The 13,576-nt window shown below is 29.3% G+C and overlaps 1 protein-coding gene across 1 annotated transcript; it reads right to left on the reverse strand.

Annotated features, from left to right (window-relative positions):
- Window positions 1-1,095: 1,095 nt before the first annotated feature.
- On the reverse strand, window positions 1,096-3,017 carry LOC111902468 (pentatricopeptide repeat-containing protein At1g52640, mitochondrial). Its single transcript, XM_023898294.3, has one exon. The coding sequence runs from the start codon at window positions 2,896-2,898 to the stop codon at window positions 1,267-1,269; it is 1,632 nt and encodes a 543-aa protein (XP_023754062.1). The 5' UTR covers window positions 2,899-3,017; the 3' UTR covers window positions 1,096-1,266.
- Between the last annotated feature and the right edge of the window lie 10,559 nt (window positions 3,018-13,576).

Below are 13,576 nucleotides of genomic sequence, written 5' to 3' on the forward strand. Positions count from 1 at the left end.
GGTATGTCGATTTTGATCATTTTTCAGCAAATAGGTTTGAACATAAGCTTGCAACTGTTAAAGAGGAGGGTTCCTGTCTCAAACCAATGTGAATTCACAAAATACTAAAACCCTAGAACGTTTAGGGTTTTGTCGCGAGGATTAAGGAGGCACGTCATGAACTTCTATTAATTTACTAATCACTAATAAATTAACAATTTGGATCCCCAATAAACTCTCATGTCAACAATTGCTTAAATTTGTCATTACGTGTAATCCAGAAGGACTTTGATATTAATAGTAATATTACCAACTATTATAAACTTTGGACATTATTTCCAACAATTGAAATCATTATGAATAATATATTTTCTTCATCTCATGTAATGTAGTTTGTAATGATATTGAATGAAGTTGCATTGCCATTGAATATAGATGGTATTGTCCCAAAACGAAGACAAGAAACACATGATTCCATTTCACATACGAGCCACATATGAGAACGTTTTATTAATGATTGTCTCATATAAGATATCATGTGAGCAAAACCAAAAGAAACTTATCATAGGGACTAAATGTATACAAAAAACAAGGATTTATTTTGCAAAAAAAAAAAAAAGGACTTAATGTGTAAAAACGAATGACTTAACCTAAAGTAGTCGGTTCAGGACTGAATGTGTACAAAAACAATAAGTTCAAGGGCTTATTTTAAAAACAAAAAGTAAGAATTAATCGTATACATAGCGAAAACTATGTTACCCTATTAAGTCATTTTTTCTCCAAGAGAATTAGAAAAACATAACATAGGGCTTTTGAAATGACATAAGGCTTATGATTTCAAAATGATATAAAGTTTACTTTTGTATCCATGTAATATGTACCCCATTTTTTCCATCTCTTTGTTATTTGTTAATGTGATAATGTGATTATTACATATACATACATACATACATACATACACCAAAGCAGTCGACTTTCACTATTTTCTCTTACAAGGACATCATACTTTCAAAATGATATCCCGTTTTTTGCTTAGTTTTTGGTTAACACAGTTATCTTTAGGTAGCCTTTCTTAAGTAACAAGAATAAATGAAAGTTGGATGCTATGGTAGTCAATAATAAAATTACATTGCTATTTTTTTCTATTTAATCCTTTCAAGGGTTCCAGCAGCATCGCACAGGGTACATATCCAAAATAACTATTTTTGTATGAATATTATCTATATAAGGGGTTGTTTGATATAAAAAGACCAATACAAATAAAAGGTTAGCAACCTTGTTATAATCTCAATAATCGCTCTCTTCTGAGCTATTTTCTTCCTTTTTTGACTTTATATTCTTCATATTACCTCTCATAATATCAGAAAGATCTTGTATCGAACAAGAACTACTTCTTTCCATCTTCTCTGCAAGTATCTCCACTTTCTCTGCAAACCCTAATCCTATAATTTTGTTCCTCAAAACCTCACAAGTAGAAGAATATGGTGGTATCCCCTCATCAACCATCATTTCAAAATATCTGCACGCCTCTTCAACCATCCCTTTCTTCCTACAAAAACCATGAATCATAACAGCATACGTTGAAGCAGAAGGATGAAAACCATTTTTCTCCATTTTCTCCCATAAACTCGTGACCCTATCAAACCTCCCTACCCTAATCAACATTTTAAGCAACATATTATAGGTATGTCGATCTGGTTCACATGAATCTGTATCCATTCGTGATACCAATTTAGTAGCCATGTTTACTTCTAATCGATTGCAATGGAATGATAAGATCGCATTGTAACTCCACACATCTGGTTTAACTTTTCTCTCGAGCATTTCATCTAACAGTTGGTATGCTTCTTCGATTTTATCGGATTTACAGAGTTTATTGATGATGGAGTTGTATGTGAAGACGTTAGGGATGAGATTGTACCTTTTCATCCTGTCAAGAACTCGAAAGGCTGAATGGATGTCGTTTGCATCACAAGCAGCATGGATGAAAATGGAGTAAGTGAAAGCATCTGGTTCGAGTCCTTTAGATCTCATATCTCGGAATAGCTTGTGAGCTTCATCGACGTTTCCTCCTTTACATAAGGACTCCAGAATACTATTGTAAGCATGTACATCTACAGAGCATCCTCTCACAAGCATTTCATCGAACACCTTCTGTGCTTCACTTGCTTCTCCGATGTAGCCCCAACCTCGAACCAGAATACTGTAGGTTTTCACGGTGGGATTAAACTCATGCTTGATTTTATCGAAGAACGATTGAGCTTCCCTCACATGCTTCCTCTTGCAAAGCACATACAAAAGCTGGTCCAGATCATTGATACTCGGTTGTATCCCGTAATCGACCATGTTGTTAAAAGCTCTAATGGCGTCGGAAGGCAAATTAGCTTTACAATAAGCACTAAAAATCATCCAGAAGATTACAGAAGTGATTTCACAAGATTGAGATTGTTTAATTTCTCCGAGGAAATCCCAAACCAATGGAAACTGTTTGCTTCTACCTAAAATATCAATGAGAATGTGATAGCTATCTTTACTATGTACAAAACCAGGCAAGTTTTTAGCCCAAAGGAAGAACCTGTGAGCAGAAACACCAAGATTGTTGCAACGTTTGAGTACTTGTTCGACCAAGTCGGTGGTTATCGCATCGGCAAAGGGAGTGAGGGCTGAAACGATGTCGTGACGGGGGCTCCGGTAGTCACTGAGGATGCGAGATATGTCGTTGATGAGTTCTGTTGAAGAGGAGGAAATGGTAGGTGAGGCGGAAGAGAGGAGAGATTGAGAGGAGAATGCTGGGAACAGGTGGTGAAGGGAGGAGGGTGGAGGTGAGATGAATCGGAGATTGGGCGTCGGAGAAGGTGTAGTTCCGGTGAATAGCCGGTATATGGTTTTGGTTCGCCTGGAGAGTGATCTAATAGCCATCTCCGACAAAAAGTTGAACAAGCGTTTGAAGCCAAAGCATCACCTTTGCGTATCACTGGTTTCGACCTTGTTCGAATTCGAACTCGACAATAGTATACACCAAAATGACGGAGTCTTTGGGCCTGAGTCGTAATTTTTGTATATTATTGATCGATTATTAATAATTAATAATCCTCTCTAATAAATGAAAGATTTTTTTTGTCATTTGTCAAATTTTCAAGAGTTTTACCCATGTAATTTTGTAAGAATTTTAGAATTATTATTTTCCACTTGTTATTTTTTTAGAATTTCCATTTTTTAAAATAAAATTTCATATAAGGAAAGAGAATCATTCTATTAATTTGATAATAAAGTCTCATAAATGTTGTAAAGAAGATTTGATTTTTTTTTATAAATGTTTAAAAAGATTACATTATGATATGTAAAATTATTATTTTATAAAATATTTAATATTTAAATATTGATATTAAATTTTTATTTTTAATAAACCTATGTAATACACGAATCTCATAACTAGTTATGGATAAATGAAAATCTTGTGGTGCATCCACAAATTTATGTTTACTAATATCTATAACTTTTATTTTAAACTAGGGCTTAGACCATCTGTGCGTTGCTGCGGAAGCTCCAGTATGTTAAAAAACGTAGTTTGACATCATATATACAACGAAGACGATTCCAGTATGTTAAAAAACGTAGTTTGACATCATATATACAACGAAGACGATTAAACCATATAAAATGGAGCACAAAAATATCAAAATAAAACATGGATACAAACAATTGACTTGAAAGTGTATCTTTAAGAAATTAATAAAAAAAAAATTATTAAAAAATTATATAAGGGGCCGAAATATAACTTTAAAATATAGTAAGTGACAAAATTATAATGTATAAAATACTAATAAATTAACTTTAAAATTATAAGGGTTGAAAACTGTTAAATAAAAATTAATTAAGGCGAAAGAATATAAATATATATAAATTTTAAAATTATAAGGATAAAAATTATTACATCAAAATTAGTTTAGGGGTACAAAATATAAAAACAAATAAGAGTAAAAGGTGGAAAATGAAAAAAAAATTGAGGATATAAATTGTTACATAAAAATTAGTTTAGGGGTATAAAATATAAAAACAAATAAAAGTAAAGGATGGAAACTGAAAAAAAAATACATCAAAATTAGTAGGGTAGAAAATATAAAAACAAATAAAAGTAAAGGGTAGAAAATGAAAAAAAATTGAAAGTATGAAATATGCTTACGTGGAATGAATAGTAAATCCTCACACATACTAATTTTGGTAATTAATATATATATATATATATATATATATATATATATATATATATATATATATATATAATAGCTTTAAAAACATTTATCGAATAACAAAATCCCCTATTCTAATAAATAGGTAGATTTTGTACACGTGTCAGTCATAGAGCCTTCCTCCATCGAATTTTCCCATTATTTTACACAAAGTGAAGTTCCGGTTTTGCCCTTCATTAAGGACGTCTGTTTCCTGCATTTGAAATAAAAAAAGGAAGGTAAATAATCATAATTTGATTAAATACGATAATTGAATCTGTCAAAAGGTAAATGCTTATCAATTCCTTAAATACCGTAAGTTACCTAATCTTTGTTTTTTAAATATAATATCACGGTTTCTTCATTCACAGCGATTCCAATTTTCAGAGCAAAAGAGATATCAATTGCAGGAAACCATCTCAATTCGTCTTCTGTTTTTCTTTAAGGTAACTATTTCATTCATCTGATGATTCCTTCTAGTGTTGTTTTTATAAATTTCTTGGTGTATGTATCTGTTTTTTTTATTTTTTATCAATTTGAAGGCTTTATAATCGTAATATCAAGCTTTGTATGTAACTGTTACTGTATCTACCTATTCAGTTCACTAAGCTGTCTCATTTTTTTAATGTATTTGTTTCATTCATCTTCACTGCTCTTTTTATTGATTTCTTTGTGTATGTATCTGTTACCGTATGTATATAAAATCATATATCAATAAAGTTTCAAATGCAGTTATAATATGGATATCAAAATGTTAGTGTATGTAGATAAAAAAACACTATTGATAAACAACATAATTGTAAAGATGTGTAATTATAATATGGTTAAAATAGTTTAATCAGTTTCTTCTTTGATATTATAATATATCTTCTTATTTCTTATTTCTTATGCTATTAATTAAATTTGCAAATTTCCTATTGCTATGTTAAACATAATTAATTTAATTTTTTATTATGTGTATATGGTTTAAACAGTTTCTGTTTTACTTTTATAATATGTTGTTATATTCTTATTTTTTATTTCTTATGCTATCAATTCTTTGTAGGAAATAAATATAGGTAATAAAGTATACCTAAAAGACATTGAAAGTTTGGATGATGATTCACATCTCAAACTACGGGTTTTAAAGATGTGGAATTTCATAAGGAATAATATCGTTTTATCCATTGAAATAATCGTCATGGAAGAAGAGGTTTGTTATATTTTTTTAAAACTACTAAATATTACATATGTTTCCATCAATATAATTTTTTTTTATTTTGGTTAACAGGGAACAAAATACCAGTCTCGTGTATTTAACCAAAAATTTTCCAGATTTGGTCATATGTTAAAGGAAGATCAAAGTTACATCATTTTAAAACCCAGTATGGCTGCTGTGAAAAATGGTTTAAGTGTTAGCGATCAGAGACAAACCATTACTTTGGATTGGAAAACTATTATAAAAAGATGTGAGGATTTTCCAGGTCCAGTTAATGGTTTTGTGTTTGTTGAATTTAATTCTATCATCGAACAAACTTGCCCAAGAGAGTCATTCTTTGGTTAGTTGTTAAATTTTATTCCATTCAGTTTTATAATTTGTGTATTTTATTATCCATGTTACTATGTTAGTATTTAACTAAATAATATCTACTTCTATTTTATTAAACTTGTGTAGATGTTATTGGACAAATTGTCTCATTTCGTCCCTTTGAAGCATCCGATCCTAACACACTAAGGCATTAAATGAAGATTACACTAAGCAACTTAGAGTGAGATTATGCAAACAGAAATTTTTTATCTTATTTTTATTCATATTTTTTACTAATATAACAACCAATCCAAATTACTAATTAAATTATTTTTTATTTAGGTCTGTACATGTGACAACCGTCAAAATTCGAATCGTGTCTAGATTTGAATAAACTTCGTTGCACATATAGGCACGACACATAGTAGACTTAGTAACTAGAAGCTAAGTTATAACCTACTAGAAACTTGGAAACAAGTAGGATCGAATGATAGTGTACTTAGATTTCACATTGATATGTACTACTACTTAAGTGTAGTGACTATCCATATTCGGGTCACTCTTTGACTCGAACACCATTTCATGAATCATATACACACATCATGCACTTGACCTAGAAGTAGAAATTAGGTCAAAGTCTCATAGAAACTTAAGTCAAAGTTGAAGACTAGGACTAGTATACTTGATTCCTCAATTTCACTTGAATCTCGGAATCACTACATAGAATGCCAATAAACCGATAAAAATAAATTGCAAACATTATTTATAACTATAAAAGAGTTATAATACCATAAGATAATTTAAAGTCTCAAACATTCTATTTATTTTGATATCCAAAGATTTACAAACTCTCAAAAACCCTAAATGCCCTAAAAACTCATATTTATAAACTTTAACATTAAAAATTCTATAAAAATAATTACGAAGCTTCTAATATTAACTTATAGTAATTAAAATTATAAAAATGCATTTAAGGAATTAAAATTGAACTCATTAACATTTACCCTTAATTTATAAATCAAATATCAATATTTTTATGCATAAAAAAAAAACTTGGTTAAGTTGCATCTTTTATAAATATTTGATATTTTTATAAAATATTTAAAATTTATAAAGACAAATGAAAGAGAGAGAGATATTATACCCTCAAAAGTCAGGTTCCTCTCTCTCTCTCTCACCTCTTCCCAACACACTCAATCAATTCCCCTCTACACTCCATTTCTCCATACTTCACTTTCTCTTTCACACTCCCTCACTTCATTTTCTCTCTATTCTCTCTTCCTCTCTCCATCAACCACGAAATTCTCCAGTAAATGGGTCATAGAACACACCTTGAACTCTAAATCTTAATCACCTTGAGGTGTTCTTAAAGGTAAACCCGAAAATCCTTCAATCTCCTTCACTTTTCTTTCTAGTTTTAAAGGTTTTTCTTACACTTTCTCCTTATTCTACTCCATTCTATGGTAAAATCAAGAACACTTGCTCAAACTCATGGTTTTGATGATGATGGTGGTAGGATATCTCCCAAAAACAACATGCATGTTGTAAATGGTGAAATCCAAGGACCAAAACCTAAGTTGAAATCAACATAATGCACTTTTTCTACAAGTTTTGGGTGAAAAACACCACATGCGTCCAAATTTTTCTATAAAAAATGATTTTTGAACATTTCAAACTCATGAATGGTCTTCAAACAAACATGCATGTGATGATCTTCAAGCTTAGATGCTAGATCATCAAAGTATGTTGTTAAAAGCTTTCAAATATGTTCATGAACGATTTATTTCCAAATAAATATCTAAAACTTCTTTTCTGACCAAATCCGATTTTTCCCAGATTCCCATCAACAAAATGAGATGTTCAACACATTTTCAGCAAATAATTATGTTTTCTCGAATTATTATAATTATTGAAATAAAATAGGGAAATAAATCATATAAAATACTTTCTGAGGTCTATAAATCCTAGGTAAATTCGTGAATGAGCCCTATACTAAATAATGACCTCACGTTAAATTACATCGGTTTTTGTTACTGTTTAATATGGTTTTGAATTTTCTTTTTTTTTAATTCAAATAAATCATAAAACCACTTTAAGGAATTTTAAAAGTCTATATAATAATTTTCGCAGCTTCTAACCTATGTGGAAGACTCAGAAAAATACTTTCAGAAATTTTCATAATGCATTACTATTTTCCCCGATTTTTGTATTTATAATGGATTAATAATGGGAAAAATATTTCTACTCCTCCAAAATTCATGAAAATTTACCAGAAGACCTTAAAATATAGTATAACACTAAATAAAATTTTTTATTATTTTTATATTCAGTATACTATTTTTCCCCTATTTTCTAAGATTAAACACACTTAAATCCACAAAATCGGATTAAACTATATAAAACTCACCAATGGTATTTTTCCTGAATTATGTACACTGTAATTGAAGTTTTCAATTTTTTTTGGTAATTTGCTTTAACTGTTTAATAATTATTCTCCAATTAATGATTATTTAAGAGGATAAAACAAAGAAAACTAGAAAGACTAACTGAAAAATATCTTTTATATTTTTCACAGCTTCTACATGTATAAAAACAGTGTTACAAAAATTTTGGGTAATTTTGGAAACTGTTTCTATTTATTTCAATTTTTATAAAAATAAATGCACAAAAATCATAAAATTCGGATAAACAGTTTAGAAATCCATTTTTATATTTTTCCCAGGTTAATAATGTCTAATAACAGTATTATAAAAGTTTTGGTAATTTTGGAAACATTTTTCTATTTATCCCCATTTTTATTAGAATAAATGCATAAAAATCATAAAATTGGGTTAAACAGTTTAGAAACCGATTTTTATATTTTTCCCAGCTTAAGTATGTGTAATGACATTATAATAAAAAATTTTGGGCTATTTTCTTAACTGATTTCTATTTTTCATGAATTTGTATCTATTTAGAGAATTAAATATATGAAAAATGGTTATACATATCCATAATCCATGAAAATTAATCTAGAAGTCTTTTAGTATAGTTAGAACTAAAATCTGAATTTTTGGTAATTTTTATTAACTGTTTAATATTTTTTATGATTTTATGGTTATTCAAGAAACTAAAATCGTGAAAAATAGTCAGACAAATAAAAAATTCAAGAAAATTTATCTTGAGGTCCTTGACTTCAATTAAAACTGAAATGCAAACTTTGGGAAATTTTAGAACTAAATTGATTTAGTTTTTAAATATTTAATCATTCGAACACCTCTTAAAATGTGAAATATTAACATTTAAATAATGAGAAATTTCCACTTCAATTGTTATATAACAATTGATTCATTGAAATTTAATTTTCACAGAAAAAATGTTTGTACTTTATCAATATTAAATTTTGACACGTTATTGGCATAATTCTATTGTAATAGTAAGTATACTAGTGTTAGCTTTCTATTAGAGACTCATTAGTGTGTAACATTGTGTAGGAATCGATAGTGGTACAAGTGGATCATAGTTGAAGGCACCATTTGCATCATCTCAATGCATATTGTGAGTATTCACGTACTCGCCTTTTTTTTCAGTTTTTATGTTTTTGGGTGGAAAAGCATGTCCTGGAAAACTATTATTTGTTCATTGTATTTAAATTGATTTGTATCAAACATGATTGCTATTTTATTGTTATATCTCTCTATGTATGTCTGCAACACGGAACATGAGAACTTATCGTCTTAAGGCCATTCCCTTACACTTTTCTCTAACTATTAACTCTTTGAGCCAATGGTCATTGTGGATAGCGCTATTAGGAATTGACAACTCCTCACTCACCCGATTGCTGGAGTACATGATACCATATAATCTATGGAACGATAAGCATAGATCTTGATAGGGCTTCAGTTATAGGTTTGGTTGAGAACTCATTGTTTGCTCATACACATACAAACTCGTTACTTATTATAGCAATAAACTTTGTATCTCATTATAACAACGAACTTTTGTTACTAAATACTTATTTACTTGTTTTAGCAACAAACTTGGTTGCTTCTTATAGTAACAAACTTGTTTGCTCCTTGTAGCAATGAAACTTGATTACTCATTTTAGTAACAAACTTTATTTCCCATGAGGAAATGAACGTTGCATCTCTTTTGGGCAACATACTTTATTTCTCATGATGACAACGAACTTTGTTTACACAAACTTATTTACTCATTTTAGCAATATATTTTTATCTATGGAAACTTATATCAAAATTTTGATTTTGATTCATGAAACCAATATTATTTTTAAACTTGTGAGTACTCACCAACTATTTTTATAGTTGACGCTCGTTTTACATGCTTTTTCAGGAATCATCGAGTAAGTGGCACTTAGGGACACTTCACTTTTAGGAGCATTCGCATGTGTTGTATTTCAATTTACATTGTAATTTCTTTTAAAAATTGTTCAAACCCATTGTAAATTTGTAATGATTTTTAATATTATGGTTGGTGTTGTCTTTTAAGTTTTGCTATGAAACCCTTTATACTGCCACGCCTCGCGTTTCCGCTTTAGCGAGGTGTGACAGTACACTTGCAGGTCACTATATTTGGAAGAAGCACACCAATTGTCACAGTACTTGAAAAGTAACCCCATGGTTACTTGTGTTGTTATAGTGATGCAGTTTGTTAAACTTAATATTTGGGATGGTTTGTAGCGAAACTATATATATTTAACTATTTTTATCAATCTACTTTTATTGACTAATTTGTTTTTACAAGAATAGGTCAAGCAAAAAAGTCACTATGATGTAACAAAAATGTTCATTAATTCTGAAATTGATGAGATTAATGACTTCAAAAAAGAGTTAGTCTATTTTAATATATATTTAAAATGTTTAAAAAATTTTATATTGTGTTTAAAATTATAACAATTCAGTTTATTCTAATTAATAATATAACCTAAAACATTACAGATTGAAAGCTACTGTTAATGGAGGTACGCCGGAAAAAAGCATAACTACGCTGCCAAGTTACGCTTCTTCGTACATAGATGATTTTGAAGGGGATTTCCCTTTAAAAACCATTTCTGAGATCACAGAACCACTCAAAGTATGTTTCTTTATTTTATATCCTTTGATTTTATTTACATTTTTTGTGTTTTTTCTGTTAATTTTACATTTTATTTTATACAGGCAATGAAATTTGTATTAGTTGGTAAGATTGTCAATATAAGATAGAATTTACCTTGGTGTTATGAAGCGTGCTACAAATGTGGGAAAAAGATAAACAAAGTGCCCAAACCAAATCTGTCTTATACTGCCCCCGACAACATCTCAGAAAGTGTTGTTATTCAGTGTAAAGATCCAGTTTGCAATGACGAGAATTTTCATGTTGTTTTAAAGTAAACACATATCTACTTATATTAATATTAATTAATCTTTTCACTATTTCAACAAAATTAATATTAATCTAATACTTTTTTGTTTAGGTATATAATTCCAATTAACATGCAAGATCATACCGACACCATTGGATTTACTCTTTTTGATAGGGAAGCAAAAAGATTGTTGAATATAGGTGCATATGAGTTGAAAAAATTACATGAAGAGGTATACTATTTTATTCTAAATTTTTTTTTATCAAATAACATATTTTTTGTTTTAATATATTAAACGACTTCTTACAAGCTGGAGACAGTATGCAACTTTTTCCAAACCAAATGAACGTATTGAAAAACCGCAAATTTGCGTTTCTTGTAGATATTACATCCTACAACGTCAACAACTATAATAATATCTACATCGTTGTCAAAATTACAGAGGATGTGGACATTGTTTCCCATTTGGAAAGTAAACTAGAAATTTTGGTACATAACATTTTAATGATCACCCTTTATATTTGTTTTTTTATTTATATACATAACGTTTTGTATATGTCCATTTTATTTTCTAGACTACTCAATCAGTGTCCTTAAATGAAGTACCCCTCGAATAAGATGATGTTGTTCAGAATGTTCAAAAGGTATTTTATATTCACATATTAACTTTCATTAATATTTATATATTCCAAATGACAACTTATTTTTTTTTAATTTAGGATGTCATATCACAAACAGATGAGAGTTTTACTCAATCAACAGTTGATAAATCATCTGCAACCAGTCCGCTGAAAATATCAACTGATTTGAAGCGCAACCTCCATGACATTTATGACGTTGATTCTGGAGGTGATTCGAGTTCGACAAAATCTAAAAGAAAATAAATCAGAGAGGGAAATACACTTTTAGTTCCTAAAGTGGAAAAGTGAGTTGTTTTATGTTTTCAGAAACAGATTAGAATTTTTGAGATGGGTTGCTTTGGTTTTTAAAGTTGTTTTAGTTATTTGGTACAATGATTGGTCGAAATAAGTTTGTTATGGGACAAATTTTAAGACAATGGTTCATTTAAATTTATTTCATTTTGTTTTTTTATTATTACTATCATCGTTGGAATGTATTTTTTGGATGATTTCAATGACATATTATTATAACTATGTTGATTAAATCTCAGACTCAATGTGTTTCTATATAAACAGTTTATGAAACACCAGCTAGCAGGTAGCTACATGACCTGATGCACCTTTCATTACAAAATCTTGAAAGACTACATTACTGTTATTACATATTTGCATTAGATGGACAGAAAAGTGTAAATATGTATGGCATGTTCATGAAAAGGTGTCGTCCAAGATGAATTAGATGAAATATCAATTCCAACAGGTCTTTATTTGTGTTCCTCATTCACACTCTCCTATTTTTCCTCAACCAAGTTTTACTTAATTTTTTTATGGGAAAATTGTTCTTACTGCAGCAAATCTACAAAGGTTGGTCTATCTCTTCTTTTCGAATTATATTACCTTGTTGTTTTTCTTTTTGGTATGTGAATTTGTAACAAATTGTACATGTTCTTTTGTGTTGCATGTTCATTAAATCCATTCTAATTGAGATTTTATGAATTATTTATTATCCTTTTTTTCCTAATCATTTTACTGCCTTCTTTTTTAAAGTTGTGATAGACTAAAATTTATACTTACTGTTTTACTTTTAATGTCAAAGTCAAGTAATCAAATTTTCTAACCATGGATAAGAAGCTTAAGGTCAGGCATGTTGCAAATGACAAATGATACTCCCAAGTATTATTAAAATTATTCTAAAAAAATATATTACCAAAAAATATTTATAACAATGTTAATTCGAGTCCAGTGATATATTCATTTTAAACCAACATAAAACAGTTGATATAACTTAAATTTTTTAAAAATAATAACTTTTTTCAATTTTTTTATTACTTATTACAATTTCAAATTTAAAGTATTGTTTCTACATTAAAATCTGGACAATAAACTTTTATTAATGTTTCTTGATTAAAACCTGGAGAATAAATTTTACTTCATTTGTATATACAATTTATCAAACTAATAAAGCCGAAGAGAAATTAAATTTTTTAACCATGGATAATAAGCTTAAGGTCAGGCATGTTGCAAATGACAAATGATACTCCCAAGTATTATTAAATTTATTCTAAAAAATATATGCAAACCAGATGGCATTACCTCTAGGGGTGTCAAAAAAACTCGTACCCGATTAATCCGACCCGACCCGAACCCAAATAAGGTAATTAGGGTCGGGTTTAATAGGGTCAGAACTCTTAATCGGGTTATTCGGGTTAACCCGACTAACCCGAATTACTATTAGGATCAGGTTTAGGGTTGATTTTTTCAAAACAATTCGGGTTTCGGGTCAACCCGAATAACCCGATAAAGAAATTATTACCAAAACTTTTTTTACTGCCTTGAATGATATGAATTCAAGATTCCATGAGATTTTACAACTAATACATATTTCTTATTTAAACAAACC

Source organism: Lactuca sativa, chromosome 8 (genome assembly GCF_002870075.4).
Source record: "Lactuca sativa cultivar Salinas chromosome 8, Lsat_Salinas_v11, whole genome shotgun sequence".
NCBI classification, from domain to species: Eukaryota; Viridiplantae; Streptophyta; class Magnoliopsida; order Asterales; family Asteraceae; genus Lactuca; species Lactuca sativa.

Coding starts and splice junctions, on each gene's coding strand:
- LOC111902468 (XM_023898294.3), bottom strand. CDS start 2,898: ATGGCTATTAGATCACTCTCCAGGCGAACCAAAACCATATACCGGCTA.